The sequence below is a fragment of the Phyllopteryx taeniolatus genome, chromosome 23, assembly GCF_024500385.1.
Source record: "Phyllopteryx taeniolatus isolate TA_2022b chromosome 23, UOR_Ptae_1.2, whole genome shotgun sequence".
Taxonomy (NCBI): domain Eukaryota; kingdom Metazoa; phylum Chordata; class Actinopteri; order Syngnathiformes; family Syngnathidae; genus Phyllopteryx; species Phyllopteryx taeniolatus.
Window position 1 is genome coordinate 6,664,753 of NC_084524.1, and position 19,992 is coordinate 6,684,744.

Here is a 19,992-nt window from a genome sequence, read left to right on the forward strand (position 1 = left end):
GTGGTGTACTAAAAATACCTCCAATGTCTTTAAGCGAAAGAAAGACCCTGATTGATTTGAAAAGTTTGTGCCATCTGCATAATTAAAAACTTACGAGAATCTGTCATATCTATATTAATGTGCCATTAATAATACATAGGAAATGTTCAAACTATTATTGTAAGCCACTGTAACATTCATTACGCACAGCTTGAACATCAACACTGCTCGTAAATATAGGGGGGGGGGGGGGGGGAATTCTTAAAATTAGTTCATTAAAATCCATTGCACATAATTGTACTTAGATGACTTTTCGAAAACATTGCATGCAAATGTATTGAATACACCCAAACTGTATTTAAAAATGATCATCATCTTGTCACATGGTGTCAGCAAGAGAAATTTTCGTCTAATAAAAGGGAGAACGCTGTATTGTAAAAACCCATAAAAACAAGATGGATGAAAGTGTCACTACACGGCAGTTTGATGTTTTGCACTTTTTTTTTATTTTTATTATTACTGCTGATGTTGTTGTTATGAACAGAGTGGCGACATCATGTCTCTTATAAAAATAGAACATTTATAAAAAGCAGATGAGTGGCACTTCTTCCGAACATTACATAAATTGTGAATAATATAAAAAAAAAAAAAAACACCACCAACAAAACGGCATTTCACAGTGACAAGTGTATTCCGGATGGAAAGTGTCCCTACACGGTAGTTTCATGTTTCCACAAGCCAGTTTTGATACAAGGGGCGCTCTCACCTGCGCTAATGAGTGGAAACGCTTGTCCGTTTTCTTTGAGCGCACCGCCGTTTTGCGTGATAAGGTTGAGCCCGTACGATTTGGTTTCCAGTTCGCCGCTGCCGAACGGCTCGGCGGCACCGGCGTCTTCGGACTCGGCGGGCGGCACCCCCATCTCGCCCGCCTTGCGAGAGCGCCGCGGCAGGCTGGCGCTGTCGCTGCTGTCGTGCTGCAGCTGGCTGCGGTGGCGCTCCCTGTAGGCCATGTAGGCGGCGCGGCGGCTGTTGCGTGCCGCCACGTCGTAATAGTGGTGCCGCCTGCTGGGGGCGCTCCGGACGCTGCCGTCCACGCTGGTGGGCACGTCGTAAGCGTACTCCCGCAGCACCGTCAGGCGGCTGGCCCGGTGAGCGCGGGATCGATTCTTGTGGGGCCTGCCGGCGGCGGGATTGTCTTCCACGGGGCGGAACTGCACCTCCACTGGCGCCACGTGCATTTTGATTTCATTGTCCACCGAATGCTCCGTCAGGCTGTTGTCCAAAACAGCCATCACCGGGGCGGAGGCGGAGGAAGGCTTGCACTGGGCGGCCTCCGCGTGCAGATTGGTTAGCTTGCTGCCGTGCGCCGAGCTGCGCACGGCGGGCGCGCTTTTGTCAGTGTAGGAGGAGTCGGCGCTGCTGCTGCTGCTGCGGGCGCCCTTGTTCGACTCGGCGTCCGTCTTGGCCGAGCCGGCCGCGGACGCCGTGGCAACGCCGGGCCGCGGCAGCAGAGCGTCGTCCTGCGCCGAGTAGCTGCGTCTCCCGGAGCAACAAGCCTGCGACCACAAGCGCCTCATGTCCTGCCTGTTGACGCAGTGGTGCGCCACCATGAACGCGGCGAGGGCCAGTGCCGCCACACCAAACAGGCAGGTGAACGCCAAATCAAAAGGGTGGTCCTGCGACACGGCCGTGGCTCCGAACACCCAGAGGCCGGCGTATAACCCCAACGCCACCGCCGCCCCCACCAACTGCGCGCCAAAGGTGTGCTCGTTCTCCAGCGCCGCCAGGGGCATGGCTCGCGACATGACGCCAGGAGCAAGGGGGTGGCGCGCGCCGTCCGCCGCCCCCTCGCCGGCCAGATGCTGCTGCTCCTCGGCCAGCTCCTTGAATTCGTAGCGGCGCTCCGGATGCCGCCGCAGCTGAAGCAGGATGCTGAGGAAATACATGCAGTCCACGAAGACGATGAAACCTGCCGGGCCGTAGAAAGCGCCGATGCTCGGCTCCCACGCCATCCAGCAGCTGGAAGTGGGAGGGGGGACGACGACAAAACTTAGCATCTCACTGGCACAGAATGGATTCAAGAATTTTATTTGAGCCACAAATATATAGAATGAAGCATCATTCTGTTTCTAACAAACGTCCTGAACACATCACCTCTTCTCAAACTGTCAGTACATTTAAATCTGGCCTGAAAACTTCATTGTTCACTACTACGTTTGCAAAAAAAAAATAAAAAATCATCAGTTCTTCCCGTACTATCACAATCTTGCTTTTATTTTGTGATTTGAACTTCATTTGATCATTTTACTTGCTTTTTTTTCTTTTCATTCATCCCACTTTTGTGTTGGGACTAACTGTGGAATAGTATTAAATCATATTGAATGATATGGAATAATGTGGAAAGATATGGAATGAAGTGAAAGGAGCTGAACAGTTTGACGTTAGAATGGTTTGAATCGGTCAAGAAATGTGGAAGCAGGAGGCAATATAGAATTTGTCTTATGTGGGGAAAACGTGGGTATTTTAAAAGTGGTGAAATGTGGGTGAAAAAGTGGAATTTGGGTAATGTGAGAATGTGACCTATGTTGTCGTTGGAATGGTTTGAAACGGTAAAGAAATGTTGAATGAAGCAGGAGGGAATAATGTAGAATTTGCCTTAATGTGGGAAAAATGTGAGTATTTTTACGTGGAAAAGTGTAGAACGTGGGTAATGTGGGAAAAATGGGGAATGTGAAAAATATTTTATTGTTGGAATGGTTTGAATAAGTCAAGAAATGTGGAAGAAGGAGGGAAACTGTAGAATTTATCTTAACGTGGGAAATGTGGGTATTTTAAAGTGGGAAAATGTGAACTGGGTGAAACTGTGGAATTTGGGGAATGTGGAAAATATGAACTTGGAACAGTTCGAATCGGTCAAATTTTGAAGGATAAAGGAATAATGTAGAATGTCTAAATGTGGGAAACAAAAATGTGGGTATTTGAATGTGGAAAAATTTGGAATTTGGGTAATGTGAGAATGTGGGGCATGTGAAAATTATGTAGTTGGAATGGTTTGAATCAGTAAAGAAATGTTGAAGCAGGAGGAAATAATGTGCGATTTGTCTTGTGGGAAAAATGTGGGTACTCTAAAAAGGGAAAATGTGAAATGTGGGTGAAAACTGGAATTTGTGTAATGTGGGCATTTTGGTAATGTGGAAAAGATTTTGTAGTTGGAATGGTTTGAATCGGTCAAGAAATGTTGAAGGAGGAAGGAATAAGATGGAATGTCTGAATGTGGCAAAAATGTGGGTATGTGACTGTGGAAATATGTGGGAATTTTTGTCATGAGGAAAAGATTTTGTCATTGGAAAGGTTTGAATCGGTCAAGAAATGTTGAAGCAGGAGGGAATAATGGACACTATGTCGGAATGTGGGAAAATGTGGGTATGTTAATGTGGGTGAAGAATGTGGAATGTGGGGAATGAATGAGCTACATGTTTTGAATGTGGATGGGAATTATGTGGAACCATGATGTTAAATGTCTCATTGGGAATGAATGGGCCTGTTTTTTTTTGCTATTATTCTGTCGTATGAATGACAACATTGTATTGTCTAGCCGTCACTACACGCCAAAGGCATAGCTAGATGAAGGTACAGTGTTTGTAGTAAATATTTTTTTCCCGACCAATCATGTGATCTCTGACAGTAGACGAATGTGTCAAATCGCTCATTTACCGGATCTACTTACTATGGCGCATTGATCTGGTTGCCGTAGTTCTTGATGTTAGCCGCCGCCGTGATGCCGCAAACAATAGTGGGTATTCCGCCGCCGATTAAGTAGAACCTTTGGGAAGCATTAAGAGAAAGTTCAGGCCTGTACAGTGAAATCAATAACTTGACGCACGTACCTCAGCATCGGCCGCGGCGGCGGGGGCGGCTCGTCCGGTTCCTCGTAGCGCTTGGCTTTGCGCGTCACTTGCTTGTAAATATTGCGTGCCGTCACGCCCACCCAGAGGGCGGTTGCCAGCGTGGAGTAGTGCAGCAAAATGCCCACCTGGGAGGGAGGGGCAAATACCCAGCCATCACCAATCTGAACAACGGTGTTTTGAAAATAGAAAGTGGTGTCTCACCGCTTGGCACACACTGGCGTAGCGCGTTTGATTGATGCCGCCCACAAACACGGCGCACGTGAGCGACACGTGGAAGCAGAGGTTAACCAGCATATGCCAACACTTGCGGCTGACGCGCACCGACCTTGGAAGCGACAGTGCGGGTTTAGCAAGACGGCGGTCGGGCAAGCTAGAAAGGCGGGCGTGAGCGAAGTGCTTACTTGTGGTGGTAGACGTAACTGACGATGATGGTCAGCAGGCAGAAGAGGAGCACGATGGCGGTGGCGTAGATGACCGGATGCAGTGGCTCGATGCTGGGAGTGAAATAGTCCACGGCGCTCAGGTCCTGCAACGACAAAGACCACAGCCGATTCTTGCTTTGTGTTGTGATTTACGGCTGAACTTCGGAGACTCGGCCGCTAGATGGCGCCATGGAGCTGCACAACATTCGGCCACAGTCACTTCACTCCATAATCTCGCAGTGAAATGATAGTTATCTGTGTTTTGGACTCATTTTCCATTCTTTTGTGTGGGTTTTTAACCTAATTTATTTTTCATAACTATCAAAAGTGTAGGATCTGTCTACTTCCCATGATGCTTTGCGCCACCGGGACGGTCAGAGTGATGATATAGCCATGAAATCGCCCATCTTTAGCACATACGCGTGGGTTGACGTTCATGTCACTCAAGCAGAGCACACCCACCTACCTTTTAAAACACATTCACTGCCATTGACGGCCGTTAACGTGGTTAATGTAGCGTGTGTGGATGGCGACCTCAAGTGGACAAATAAAGTATGTGCACCTCTCTTAAGTATCACTTAATAAACATTGTCTTAAGGTTAAAACTTTTTAAAATATTTTAGATTGGTTAATGATTTGTGGAAAAAACAGATCCACATAGGGACTGACCAATAGTATTGATTTGTGAAAAAAATAGAACACTAAGTTTAAAAAATCATAACACGACATAAATCAATGGAAGTACGGTGTGGGAGTGTTTAGCACCTCTACCACACAGTTGTGAGCTGCGGGGTTTGAATCTCGGCCGAGGCTTCCATGGATGTTGTTTGAATGTTTTCCGCGCGTACACCAGGGTTCTTACACAGTACAGAAGGTCAGAAAGGAGTAAAAGCGGGTTGTCTACCATGAGCAGTCCGTAGTTGCCAAGCGAGTTACAGGAGATGGTGGTGAAGTTGTCGTGGTGGCCCAGGATGCGGCAGCCGTCGGTCTGCCAGCCGCCCTGGCCGCCCGCCAGGCTGAAGTTCCAGCAGGCGGACACGGCGTCGGAACCGCGTGCGAAGCGTCGCAGGGTGATGTTGACGGGCGTCCGCAGCATACGCACGGAAATGCCATCTGTATCCAAGAGAAGACCAAACTCACTTTGAACAAGTCACGTAGAACTGTTGTTTTCAACTGTTGTCACCCTGGAACTTGCAATTTCCGATTGGCACTAAATGCACTGGCACTTTCACGTACTGGAATATGTTCCATGTAGGAATGGTGGGTATGGTGTAACTGTGTACTGAATACGAAATACATTTTCTACCACATGCCTGTCAAAATAATGTTAAAATGCAACTATAAAACAATCCAATCCCACTTGCCTATCATTGCCATGATGACGGGAGTGGCCACGTTCCTCCTCTTCCCGCCGTCGGCCAGTTGGGAGGAGTTGCCGGTAGATGGGAAGAACTTGCCGTTGCGGAAGCCCATCAGGTGGAGCTTGTAGACCGTGTCCTCCCCCTGCCCGGGGAGCAGTGTGCCCTGGGTAAAGAGCGACTGAGGAAGCTGCAGGGACGCCTCGACTGTGGTGCTCTGAAGGGACGAATAAAAATATGAGAAAATAGAACCCCCGAAAAAAATACAGTCAACCTCCTTTATAGTGGCGGATAACCCTCCTACAAATTTTTCAAGCAAAAAAAACTGCAACCATAAAATGTTTAGAAAATACTGTATATGTTTTCAATAGTGTATAATATTCATATGAATGTTAAAATCTGTAAAGACCCCATAAAAACTCACTGACCTTTAGTAGGACGCTGGAGAAGGAGCCGGTGGTGTTACATTTAAAGGTGAGCTGGCGGTCCTGCCCGGGGGTCCGTTCCGGGGTGGGCCTCTGAAACAACATGCAGGTCATGCCGTTCCATTCGTTGGCCTTGACCGAGTGGGCCTCCAGCGCTATATTGGGGGACGTCTGTCAACAAAACAACCGTTGCGCTTGGTTATGGGTAGAGCTGTCACTATCGAATCTTTTTACAATCAATTCTCCTATTGATTATTGATCTAAAAATCGAATAATAATCGCACCCGCCCCACACGATTACTAAAAAAAACAAAACATTTTTTTGATACTACTAACGTGGATTTTATCATTTATGAGGGATAGACTTCCATTCTTAAACTGGTTGGTACTGAGTGTCAGCAAAATGTTAGACGGTTAGCAATCACGATTAGCATTGGTGAGTTTTAGGTCAAAACACGCTAACTACCATTTAGCTCATTCATACTTGTTATATGTACTGTACACATCTAACAGTATCTTAAAAATCACTTCTAGACGCTCCCTTTTTGTTTTTGGGAAAGTTTATCACTGACCCAACACTGAGTCCTTGTCCAAAAAATATCCGTGGGAAACATGTTTTCCGGTGGCGCAAACATGGTTCCGGGAGGAAATTTGTTATTATTATTTTTTTGGGTCCCGGCGAAGCTTTGAGGCAGACATTTTGTGTCAACCTTTTTGTCAAGTCGACTTAGCGGAGTTATTTCCCCCCCAAGTCTTAGCTGTGGGTTTCATTGTTTTGGTCCAACAAAAATGTTCATGGGTCAATGCGACCTGCTGCATGTTTACCCGTCCAAAAATGTGACATTTCTGCCCTCCTTTTAGCCCCTTGTAGCACTGCCAGGTTAATATATTTAATATACCTCAATTCAAAAAGAAAGAAAGAAAGAAACAAATTCAGAAAAACATTTTTGGGGCATTTTTGAAATATTAGAGATATTTTCGCATGTGTACCACCGACCAGGGAGAAGGCCTGCGCTGAGGCCAAGCGGTGGGCGGCGATCTTCTGGAGGCAGGCGATGATACGGGAGCACGCCGTGGCCTCGCGCTGCGCAATCCACAGCACGCGCTCGTCGGCCAGCATCAGATTGCTGGCCATGCTCACCATCACTTCACCGAGCTGGAAAAAACAGAGTGACATCAGGAAGGGACTCTGGCGTGAAGGTGCTGAAGAGACCCTGCATTTGTTTGCCTTTTTGAATGGTTAACAGAAGTGCTGAAAAAGTCAAACCAGCGATGCCGTCTGGCAAATATTTTAAGGTAAAACTTCTTCACTCCATTTATACTGTGGCTCAAACTGACCTGTAAAAATCTTTTTTTGTTTATGTTTGGTAATGTACAAAACACTCACGTCTTTAAACTTGTCCACAAACTTGGCGAACTTCTCGATCATCTCCGCCACGATGATGATGTCCATCTTGTCCGAGAAGTTGGCGGCGTCTATGGTGTAGACGAGGAGGCGACGGGCCATGGGCACTACGTTGCTTTCGTTCACAGGCATCTGATAACCCAGACAAAGGGGAACGTCACGACCGGACGCAAAACGAGAAGAAATCACAGCTGGGAAGAGCAACACTCACCTGGTTGATGAAATAGAGGAATCGGGTGACGTCTTTTTGGAACTGGCAGTGGGAATAATCTTCCTCCGCCCATAGCCCGTTGCGATTACAGTTTCGCCAAGCACGCTGCTCCTCGTCGGATCCGCCTGAGTAGCTTCCCGCGCTCGACTGCAATCTGTTGCAGGGGAGGAAGGCTCGGATTCCGGCCAGGGTGCGCGGCCACCTGGAATGTTGTCGGAAACAGGTCTTATTTCTGTGATACTCTGTGCCAAAGAGTCCTCACTTGAAACCAGGGTTGCAATATTCAGGGAATTTTCAAAGTTGGAAACTTTTCATGGGAATTCATGGGAGAAAACATTAAATTTATTACGATTTATTGACAAAAAAATGTGAAGTAAAAAAAATTATATGCTGTGGCACAGTGGCTGGGAATCATAAAACGAAGCAAATCTTTTTAACCAACCGGAAGTCTCCCTTGTTGTTGGAGACGCGTTCAGGGGCGCAGTATTTGGCGGAACTCTCCAACACCACGATGTGGACCGTCCTCGTGGTGTTCCCTCGGCTTGTCCTGACACGGCACTCCCAGTTCCCGGTGAAGCCCGGTTGGATGTTTGAGATGGTCAACGCACTGCCAGAAGACATATTTCAATTTATATTCTTACTAAGAGTTGCGGCGTTTACCAAAATTTCTTGTGTATAATGCACACCCATTTATAATACGCACTCCCAAAGCTGACCTCAAAATTCTGTAAAACCGTTCGACCCATGTATAATGCTTTTTGACAATGCATGATTTTGCTTCTACCAATATGATCAAAACATGTACTATTTGTATTTTGTTGTTTTTTTCAAATAATTATTCTGAAGTTAAGCACTTTATTTGAACATACTTTCTTTTTATTTACTTGCTCTTATTTTGAAATTCACAGCCCTGCTTTTATTTAGTAAATGAGAAAACACACAGTTGTGCTCATATGTTTGATTACCCAGGCAAAAGATGGGTACATTTCTTTAAAGTTAACATGAAGGGCCAAGTGAAACACATTTAATTTGATTTCGATGGGATTCAAATTAAACTGTCAAGCATTTCAGAAAAGCATTATCATGAAACAAAACATATCCATAAAGAAATGAATGATGGCTGTTGTTCAGTCAACAGTTGTACTTTTAAAAAAAAGCAATATTTAACAAATTCTCCCAGGAAATGTAAACCTATGAACACCACTGTACATATATGCAGACATAAGTACCCCTGTCATATTGGAATGAAAGTGTAGGCTACACCTCTCATAACCTCTAGGTGGCGTTGGCATATTGGAATGAAAGTGTACGGCTTTTTCATAACCTCTAGATGGCGGCATACATTTATAAAATGTGAAAGTTTTTTTCATTTTCCTTTATACCTAAGTATAATGTGCACTATTGACTTTTGACATTTTGAAGGGAAAGAAATGCACATTACACTTGAGAAATTACGGTAGTCATTTTTTTTTTTTTAATTCTCATCACCTCGTAATCAGAGAGCAGTCCTGCACCATGTGTTTCTCAATGTAGATGCCCTGGGCGGCGTCAGGTGTCACCATGCGCCCGTTCTGATACCACAGCACTTGCATATCCTCGGCTACAAAGGATGCCTGACACTGGAAGGGCAGGCTGTCCCCCTGAAAGACCACCTGCCGCTGGGACGGCGTCAGCTGGAAGGAGGGCAGCTCCAGCGGGGCGTCTGCAAGGAAACATATTGGGAAACTGAAGTAGTCGCTTTCAGAAGTCACAAACCGCCAATGGATAATAATTGCAAGTGTCTATTCGCCAACCGAATAGAGATATCTATTCCGAATTCAAGTAATTTATCTCGCCAAATCACAAACCAGTATGTATTGCTGCAAGCTATTGAGATTCAATTTGAATAAAGGATTTAAACAGTAATGACAGTATACAGTATCTGCATCACGTTTCTATTGCCTTATTGTGACCTCTCATGAATTACTTATAATATAGGTAACATGTCATGAATAACTAATAGTATATAACTAATAACTAATAGTATGCAGCAATCGCTGCATACTATTTACAAAATCACCATTTACCTTTTTTTTTTTTTTGCTTTTGTGCCCTTTCTGAAATGTCCTAAGATGCCATAAATGTTGTCAAAGCCTTGTCTAAAAAGGGGAAGTCGTACTGTACTGTAACTGGTGTAAAGGAAATATGTTGAAGTGATACATTATGACTGAATATGTCCTGGAGGAGCTTACGGACAGTCTCCGTGACAAGTACATCTGTAAGTAGGGCCGTGCGATATATCGAGAAGCTCGAGTCGATCGATATTTTATTAATGCCCGATGTGGAAAAAGGGGGTCATCGATTTCATTTTCTATACTTTGCCAACATGGAGGAGATGCTAGCGACTAGCGAGCCATCAATAATCCCCCGCCAAAAAAGGGCACGTTTATCATTCGGAAACAAGCGTAGCCTGCTAAACGTGTACAAAAGATGGTACGACGAAGTCGGGCACATCTGTGTAAAATCAGCAGAAGATGAAAAACGTTATCATGTGCAACGCGTGCATCATGTTCATGAGAGACGTAACTCCGTGGCGCTTCTGTAATGTAAACAAAACAACGCTGCGGAGCGATTGTGGTTGCAAGGTGAAAGCGCTTGTGTTTTTTGTGGTCGCTCTGTTGAACGGGGCAGGAAGATAATAAGATAGCAGTTTGCCGATCACGGACCAGAAAGCATTCGCGGGGTTTTGTGTCCGTTAGCATTAGCAGCTACTAGCTAGCATCGTTGCGTGCGGGATCATGCAAATACTTTGACAGTGGGCAGGCTGTCGGTGTCAGAGCTAACTGTTTGGGACTGTTTGACTTTGCACTGTAGCATTTTTTTTAATTCACTTTATTTACACATCACGGCATTGTATTTGTTCCACGACGTCACGTTTCTTCTTCTTGATTTCCGGCAGAGTGGGCATGATTAAGTGCGTTGCTGCCACCTAAGGGTTAAGTGATCAACACCTACAACAGAGCCAAACCCTAGGAAATACAGTCCATTAGAGTAACAAATGCTGAAGTCATAATTTACTAACGGTTACAATTATAGAGTAGTGATTATGTTGCACAATTGAACGGTATGAATCATTATTTTTATCGTATTACATAATACACTGTAATAACTATCCCACGGTAATGTTCTTGACATAATTTACAAACTATGGAAATCCAGACAAATTGTTCTGGAAGTGAAAGTCTATTGGCTGGCAGCTTGGCCGTCTTGGCCATAAATAATAATTGGCACAATCATTTCCGTTTAGGCCTTGGGTTTCTCATTTTCATATTTTTGGTTTCGGTGAAGAATTTTCATTTCGGTTCATCACTAATTTGGAGACCATTATATTTTGAAATACTTGCAGGGAAAAGTTTTTTTGTTCTTGTTTGTTTCTGATGTTTATAATTGTGAAATAAACCTTCTGCTTGAAAATGTAAATCAATTTGGTCTGGTCCGGTTTTATTCATTTTTAAACTTTAATACAATAAATAGTCATATGGAATATCAACATTAGTGGAAAAAAAAAGATTGTGATCAAATTTAGGCCGTATTGCACAGCACTATCTGTAAGTCATACTGTACTACAATTTTGAGTGTTTTGGGATGATACTTTGTGGTTTGTTTAGGGTTTTATATTATTATGTAAGCAATTAGAAACATTTTTAACCGTTTTTTTGCCATTCATTCCAGGGCTCATTCGGTACTGGAAACCCTCATCGTAAAATGGTAGCATAGATTTCTATTTATATGAGTTTTCATTCACTGCCAGTTAACATATTGGAATTCAACAGGCGTCAATGGAATGAGTTAAGGTTGTGATAGGTGGCGAAATGATAAGACATGAGTGAGTATAAACAGACACGGGTGTCTATTCTCTCGTGTCAACTTTCCCGACTGATAGCAAAAGGTTAAAATTTCAAGAGACAGCTTGACTGGCGTCGCCCTACCGCACGTGAGGAGCTCCGGCCTGACAGCGGTGACGAGCTGGCCCTGCAGCGACTGCGGGTACGAGCACTTGGTGCTCTTGGCCGCCACGTTCTTGTCGCGGAGCCAGTGCAGCAGCCACAGCAGGTTGCAGTCGCACAGCAGATACGGCGTCTGGAAGTCCCTGCAGATTCGCGGGCAAAGCGTGGGCGGGTGACCAAACGCTCGGATAGACAATCCCGCCGCTTTTCGGCCTCGTACTCACAGTGACTTCAACGACACGAGACTGTCAAAGGTCCCTTGAGCCAACGAAGAGAAGAGATTCCCAGTAAGATTTCTGCAAATATGATTGAACACGTGAATAAGTCTTGGGGGCATCATTAAACTTTAATTTCATCACTGAACTAAATCAAAACACTTACAGTCGGATGAGACTCGTGAGGCCCCTGAAGATGTCGACATTGAGGCAGCCGATGCTGTTGTTGGACAACTCCCTGCCGCACCAAAAGCACAATTTGACAATGAAAATTTCAATTAATTATCATTAAACAAAACATCACCATAAAGAAATTAATGATGGTTGTTGTTCAGTCAGTCATATTTCCAAAAACAATATTTCACAAATTCTGCAGGGTATGTAAAATTATGAGCACAACTGTACATATATGCAGTCATATGTACCCTTGTCACATTGGAATGAAAGTGTAGGCTACACCTTTTTTATAAACACTAGGTGGTGGTGGCATATTAGAATGAAAGCGTACACCTTTCTCATAATCTCTCGGTGGCGATTGCATTTTGGAATTAAAATGTACAGCTTTTTCATAACCACGAGATGGCGGCATACATTTATAAAATGGTAAAGTTTTTTTCCATTTGTCTATGTATAATGCCCACTATTGACTTTTGACAATTTTTTGGGGGCGAAATTGCGCATTATACACGAGAAATTACGGTATACACAGTATGTGTTTGAAATTTCTAACAATTTTAGGATAAGACTGCTTATGATGGTTCTATTTTGGTTCTTTTCTTCCTTCTGTTATACAGCGGGTAAAATTGCCCCATAAAAATTTATATACAGTCATGCATGGCTGTACTGTCTATTATATATATTTGTCTAAAAAAATACTTCTCTCACTATTCTGGCATTTAGCAAAAAGAAATAATTTTAGTCATCCCAATTGACCTAAAGCAGCTAAGCAATCAAGAAGGGAAAAAAAGAAAAAAAATGGTGTCTTTTTATACAGTCATGGCTAAAAATATTGGCACCCCAAGTTTTGCTTCTGGCTTCATTTCTCTCTTGTGGAACTGTGGATGAAATTGACCCATGAAAATCTTTATATTTTTGTTAATGGGAAACGATTAAAACCTTTTGAACATGCACTTGTATTCTTATCCCCTCCAATTACACTTGCCCCCCCCCCAAAAAAAGGGAATGCCGAGAGACTCCTTTAAGAGACGTGTTGAGGCAGAACTGCTTCAAGGTGCTTTTTTCTTCTTCTTCTTTTCAATTCCCGAGCATGTTTGTGTGCCTCCAGGTGGATGTCTGCACTTCAAAAAAAGCGAGTGAAGTGATTTATCACGTGTGATTATCGAGTGTCAAGAGCTGCCGGTGCCTCAGTCCCCCATGTAAACACTCCAGCCGGGAAGAATTACACCAAATGCTACATGTATGGAACAAATTTAAAAATCAGACACGCATCCTGTTATGTTGCTTGTCAAATTGATTCATTTTAAAGTTAAAAACAAAAGCAGTGGAATCGTTAGTAATGATGTTAACAATGAGCTATAAACAATGTTTCGTTTTGACACGTTGGGATGATTTAACATGCCACGGGTCAAAATGACCCAGGAACTTTGTTGCTGTTACTGAGAAACCAACGTAAACAGGAGAGTTCAAATGGTGGTCAAAATTAAAACCATGCTTTCTGCACATTCACATCAAGGAAATGAGTCGCATTTCATCAAAATTTACAGGCTTGATTCCATGGTGGCACGCCACGAGACCCCAAAATGTCGAGACGACATTACACGACGGGCCGCCTTTTATTTATTCCACGGCATCAAGAGGGGAATTATTGAGAGCATAGAGGGGGCCGGAAGGGGGGGCAAAAATAGCCTGATGTGATTAGGCCTGGGACCCTTCAGCTGTTCTGGGGGAGGGGGGCTATGGATTTTTTTCCGTCAGTGATTCGTATCAACTGTGGAGATTTCCCCACTGTAAAACATGTCGAGAGCCATTTTGTGGATGCTCACTTACGAGCCACAACATTAGGTACACCTACTGCGCACGCACTGGAAAGCTTGGGGGAATTTATGGCCACCACTTATTCTCTTCAACACCCACGGAATTCACCTCAAATGGCTGCTTCAGACCAAAATGGATGACTTTTTGTTCAATTTGCTGCACGTCCTGGAGACATTTACGTGCACCCTGTTTCGATAAACATGCCCACCTAATCTGGTGTCGATTGGCGAAACTGGTCTCAGGGGCTAATTTGATTTGATTTTTTTACTCTCCAATGGGGCGGGCATATAACGGCAGCCATGATTCCCCGTGTGAGACGGAGCGCTATGAATATACAGCACGCCCAAGGTGAATGCCTTCCTGTCTCGCTCTTATTGTGCCTGTGGCACAATAAGAGCGCCAAACTCAACTTTGACTTGGCAATACCCTCTCGATTCCAAATCATGCTGCATTCACGGGACACACTGGATTCCCAGTCTACTGAACGCACAGATAACAAAATACCGGTGGGAGCGTGTGAAAGCGTCTAAGGCCCCAAGCTGTCTCTGGCACGGAGCCAGACTAAACAAGGCAGTGGAAATGAAATGGCGCTTGACTGACCGTCCTCCCTTATGGACACGTAGCAGAGCTGCAGAACACAAATATGCAGCGCACTGGCAACATAGATACGCACGACAGCTGCTCTCAACATGGTAGGAAGTCTCAAAAAGCAGTCTAAGTGTACGGAAAAATCCGACAGTGTGAGAAGGAAGCTAAAGGCACTACTCACAGTCTTTTCAGAGCTGGCAATCCCAGGAAAGCACCCGGTTCTATTCGGCTGATCAGGTTATTCCGCAGGTCCCTGCAAAAGAAAGAAAATAACTTCAAGACATATATATTTATATATTATAGAAATCTTTCTTACGCTTATTAAACACACAGTGGGTCACACTGAGCCATGAAGACTTCTGGTGGAGCACCAAAAAACCAACAACTTAGGGGAGGGATGTGTCACAAAAGCAGGAAGAACAGCCATTAAATTACGTTCAAGTGCAGCACATGACTTTAAAACAGACAGATTAGCATCTACGCGAGTGCTAATGCAACATGTGAAGCGACCTAGCTGTTCCACCTCTACCATAGCTCATTAAAACTCATTCACTGCCAGCCCTCCCAGTTAACATGGATATTTGACTTCTAAAGCCGTCAATGGCAGGGAATGTGTTTTAAAAGTTGTTGTTCAGGCAGCTCTGCTTGCTACACACCAGGTTTTCAGGCAAAACAATCGTCTTAAATTCAAAGGGAGGCAAAAATTACAAATGTCTACAGGAAGGGTCATGTATACCTTGCTTTGTTTAAGCTTCCGGAACCTGTGTATCATTTGTTCTTTCCAATTTCATTTTGCATTATTGAACGCCAATATGAGCTTTTCGGATTTAGTTATTGCACCACCACGGGGCCAAAGAAAGTTTCAAGCGCAGGCTCTTGGAGAAAGACGACAACCACGGAATTTAAGAAAAATCTTGTTGCAAAGTAGGAAATTAGCGGAATCCCCTTTCAAACCATAACTTCTTCTCCTACAGATATTCTAAACTACAATTACTCTCTTGAAACGTATTTTTTTTGTCAATATTTACGGTTGTCTGTAAAAGATGACTTGAATTTACATTTTCTCCTGTGGGCAATATTGATTCAGTTTTCGTACGATTCAGTTTTAGTCAGACTTTTCAGAATGGAATAATCACAAAAACTGAGGCTCCGAGGCAGACTCCACACTTCAAAATTTTGTCCTGAAGAACCCTTTTGGACTGAACTAGTCCAGTTGCCGCGATTCAACCTTTTGTGGATTACTACGACCTGGATGACCGACAAACTGCACAGACGCATTCCACTGATACGCGGTACCAACTATCTGACCGAACAGCCGATTATTGTGGGCGCCAAGAGTGCGATTTCGATCCGCTTTCCACAATGAGCATTCCTCCAAAGCAGCAGATTTACTCAGGAATTAGCACGTGACGCTGGGCTAGCTCGGATCCAATTTCTATTGGGCGGCGTAATAATGGGGATTGTGTGTCGCGGAGACACCCACAATGTCTCCACAGTTACTCCAGAAATCCACGCAGACAGCCCGACACGCATAACTGATTCTCTCCACCTCGCTTGTTACCGTCTCCATGTTCACGGCTGGATATAGACAGCGTTTCTTGGCGGACAAAGGAGTAGGGGGGAAAAAAACAGAAAGACACTGGAGGCCGCAGAAAGGAGGGGTCTTTATTTTATTTTCACTGGGGTGAATCGGATGAAAATTGGGAGGGGATGTTGCAGGGATTGTGTTGCAGACTCCTCCAACCTTTGCTTGGCTTCATTACAATGACAAACCAGGCGAGCCGTCCAACTCCACCGGCTGAGTGCGGACAGGCACAAAGGGGAGCTACTTTTGGAGCTAAACTTTTACGACCCACTCGTCTAGCCGCCGGCAGACAAAAAGCATGTAAAAGCCCCGGAGGGGGCTTTCTTGGTGAAGATCAAAGTTTGCTGACGTGCAAATTAAAACACTTCAAATTGGCCGCAAGCACTAAAAACGAGCCAATCCATAAACAACACATTTGAAGGGACCTGTCAAGAGAAACATACATTTCCCCCACAACTTAGGTGTCTTAATAACTTGCTTTCAAAATACCCCAAGGACGTTACACTCCAGCAAAATTCCCAATGGCTAACTCGCAGACACATTTTGGGAAATGGGAAGCTCGCACAAGATTTACTTGGTTGTGTAATTTCACACTTGATGGAGACCCAACTACTAAAATAGGCTACAAGCAATTAAAAAGTCAATTTCCTTTTATCCATGTGCCCTTTAACGCTTATTTTCCAAAGACAGAATAGGATTAAGGGTATCTACAAGGGTTTCCAGAACTCAACATGGCTCCAATAAGATCCCAAGTCTTTTTTTTTTTTTTTTTTTACAAACACGATAGGAGACATAGCTCTAATTCCCCACTGATGCAGTCATGTGTTATGGTAGCCTGGGGTAAAAGCACGGCCATTACCGGTCTGGTTATTCAATCTGCGAGGAAGCCATTCCCCAGTGATAACTCATGCGTTGAGGCCCACAGCCAGGTTTTTCTACAGAATCCGCAGCTCGGAAACGCGGGGCGATGACATTTCAAAAGCGGAGCTTGTGCGGCCTGAGTGACGTCTCGCTGCAGACATGGACACGCCGAGAAAAGTCCTTACCCATCGGGTTGTCGGATCTCCAGGAGACAACCACCAACGATCGGGGGCTATACTCAAATAAGCACTGATTTCAGGATTACAAGCAAAGCTACTGCTTTTATATCTTTAACAGTTTATATATCCGTGTAAGCTAAGAGAAAACTACACACCAATGGCCCCTATATTTGACCTTACCACGATTAACTGAGCAGTTAACTTCTCCAGCCTCAAGCATGATTTGATGAAAAAGTTACTCACAATTTCTCCAACGTAGACAAGCCGACAAACGAGCCGTTCTTCAGTTCTTGAATTTTATTGTTGTTGAGAATTCTGGGAAACGGGGAAAAAAAAACAAAAACAAATTCATGCTTAGTAACCAGGGCTTGGCATTAACATTTTTGCTCACCCGCCACAGTGGCTAGTAGCTTCCCAGAGTTACTGGCCACTCAGCATTTTCACTGGTCACAATTTTGTCGTTGCATAGGTGCTGACAGATCTTTTTCCCGATCAAAATCCATTCATCAACGAGGAGGACAGGGGTGCTAACTGAAGGTTTTCGTTTTACCATGGTAATACATTTGTCATGTCATGGGGGAGAGGGCTAGCAACAGAACTTGTTCTCATTGAAATATTTTTTTCCCACTAGCCACGCAGTGTTACCCACCACTGCTGGAATTGACCCGCATTTGATGGGTTGGCGGATGTTAACGTCAAGCCCTGATCGCGACATAATACATGGAGTAAAACTGAACAATGTCTTTCTAACGCCCACGCTGAAAAATGACCCAGGAACGGGGACTTGCATGTGTTTCCCGTGAGCTGCGACGGGATGCGTGGGTTGACTACCACACGAGTCCTACCCACAAGGGTGGACCAGATTGGAGTCATTATGGGGTGTTGAGAGGGGATGTTTTGAAAGAGGGTTGGCGAGCCGATGCTTATTGGTGCCTTTGATAGAGAGATGTCATGCATAGAGTATCAGCAAATGGGTTTTGCAAAATACAGCCGTGCCTTGAGATGCGTGTTGAATTGCTTAGGTGATCGCACTCGTAACTGAAAACACTTAACTGAACTCAAATGAATGGAAATGCTATTAATCCGTTCCCAAATAAAACAACCAAAATGTTTGTAATGTGTTTTTAAATCAGAAAACCAGGGCTCCTTAATATTGTACATTATAAAAACATAGTAATAATGTAATAACATAGAATGTAAAGAATTACAGTCATGAAGACTTTAACAACTATTACAAGAGACTTATTTCACTGCTGAAATATTAGTATTTTTTTTTTTTGCTGAGGATAAAGAATATGCCAGTGAGTATTGTTATGTCTGTCTAAATGTATTGCTGCACCACTTGTGTTCAAATATCTGCTCCTTACAGCCTTATAACACTATTCGTTACCCCATCTATGGCATTTTCCATTATGTGTCAGCATTAAGCTAGTGGTTGCTTTCAATATTTAAGGTGTAATTCTCTCTTTTTTTGTGTGTGCGTTTAGTTTGACAGTAAGACGCCATTTCATCTTGTGACCTGCGATCCAAGGAAGACCACAGAGCAGTGACCCCAACTCCCTCTGCTTGGACATTCTCACCTGTCCAATAAAATAAAATAAATAAAACAAGCCATTCCAGCTTTTGAACCCCAATCAGCTCCTAAGGTAGCAGCAAATCATGTTACATTTCCAGGCCCCGGCGTCTATTATTATTATTATTATTATTATTATTATATTTATTTTCCCTTCCCTGGTGTTCTCATGTTGCTGCAATCGCTCAACACCACCACAAAAGCACACACAGGAGGGGGGGAAAAAATATATAATAATAATAAACTGCACTGTGGAATTCCTACAAATGCACAGAAAAGGGAACACATTTGTAGAGGAAAACTAAAGTCAGCATTTTGTTACTGAGGTGGACGCAGTTACTCGAGTCAGTTTAGTCATGACGTTGATTTAGTAATGGATGAAAACATGCACACTCAGAAGTAGAAACCTGTTGAGGAGCTGGCAGGCTGCCGTGGTGCGTTCATATGGCGTCGTAAACGGCATTGACCGTCGGTTGTACTCACAGTGTGAGAGTCCGATTTGGGAAGGAGTACGGCGGGGGCACCTGGCGGAGCTCCATGTTGCTGCAGACCACCTTCCTGTCGGACGCCGCCAGGCTTTTCCCGGTGCTTTTCGAGGGTTCGTCGTACGATTTGCAACCGGACGCGCCCGCCGCCGCCGCCGCAGCAGCGCAGCCGAGCAGCAAAGTCACAAACTGGAGCAAATGAGCTCTCATTTTCCCCACGGGGCCACAAAGTAACCGCAATGAAAACCGATTAATCTCATGAATCCGAAAAAAAAGTTGATTTTCTTTTCAGATTAACGACAAACATGTTACTTTAGCTTGTAGCTTCTTGGGTCGTCGTACGGCTCCATCCTCCATTTCTTCTTCGCCTTCAATGCAACGGAAGGGTTCTTTGTTTTGTTCCTTCATTTCAAATCGCGTTGCGTTTGTTTCCCATGGCTTTCAGTGTTTTCTTTTCCACTGCAGGCGCCTGCGATCATCCCAAAATTATACACACACACAAAAAAAAAAAAAAAAAAAAAAAAGCCTCGGGTAGTGGTCGGATTCCAACACAAGTCCCCTTTCTCCTTTTTTTTCTTTTCTTTTTCCAACAGGAAATCAGCCAGGAAAACAAAGCGACGAGAGGAACAGCAGCCCAAAAGTTACGATAGCTCAAAACGTCTAATGTGTTTTTGTTGGGGTTGATTAGCAACGCGTGGTGGAGCGTTTCTTAAATTCCCTTCGCGTCTTAGTAAAAAATTCCAGGCGAGTTGTTGTCCATTGAGAAGTCTCGGCCGTCCGCCCGGATCTGAGTTGTCGACCAGCTTCCGCCTCTCTG

At 44.3% G+C, this 19,992-nt stretch overlaps 1 protein-coding gene and 1 long non-coding RNA gene across 3 annotated transcripts; one reads left to right on the forward strand and one right to left on the reverse strand.

Annotated features, from left to right (window-relative positions):
• Positions 1–461: 461 nt before the first annotated feature.
• On the reverse strand, positions 462–19,970 carry adgra3 (adhesion G protein-coupled receptor A3). 2 transcript variants are annotated; one of them, XM_061763150.1, is made up of 19 exons: positions 19,174–19,970; positions 17,361–17,432; positions 14,674–14,745; positions 12,076–12,147; positions 11,919–11,990; positions 11,677–11,837; positions 9,197–9,410; positions 8,151–8,315; positions 7,709–7,910; positions 7,480–7,629; positions 7,090–7,248; positions 6,096–6,263; positions 5,674–5,884; positions 5,214–5,422; positions 4,289–4,413; positions 4,089–4,212; positions 3,867–4,012; positions 3,707–3,802; positions 462–1,998 (listed from the first exon to the last, which is right to left on the reverse strand). In XM_061763150.1, the coding sequence occupies exons 1-19, from the start codon at positions 19,383–19,385 to the stop codon at positions 690–692; spliced, it is 3,939 nt and encodes a 1,312-aa protein (XP_061619134.1). In that variant the 5' UTR covers positions 19,386–19,970; the 3' UTR covers positions 462–689. The 2 variants fall into 2 exon arrangements, with proteins under 2 accessions (XP_061619134.1, XP_061619135.1); XM_061763151.1 differs by lacking the exon at positions 19,174–19,970 and adding an exon at positions 19,098–19,168.
• LOC133472421 (uncharacterized) lies at positions 7,214–9,613 on the forward strand. The gene is made up of 2 exons (XR_009786704.1): positions 7,214–7,388; positions 9,242–9,613. It is a non-coding gene; the product is annotated as an uncharacterized LOC133472421 (long non-coding RNA).
• Positions 19,971–19,992: the final 22 nt, after the last annotated feature.

Coding starts and splice junctions, on each gene's coding strand:
- adgra3 (XM_061763150.1), bottom strand. CDS start 19,385: ATGAGAGCTCATTTGCTCCAGTTTGTGACTTTGCTGCTCGGCTGCGCT. Junction 7,911..8,150: donor AACAACAAGGGAGACTTCCG/GTTGGTTAAAAA, acceptor ACAACATTCCAG/GTGGCCGCGCACCCTGGCCG. Junction 5,423..5,673: donor CGTCATCATGGCAATGATAG/GCAAGTGGGATT, acceptor TCTTGGATACAG/ATGGCATTTCCGTGCGTATG.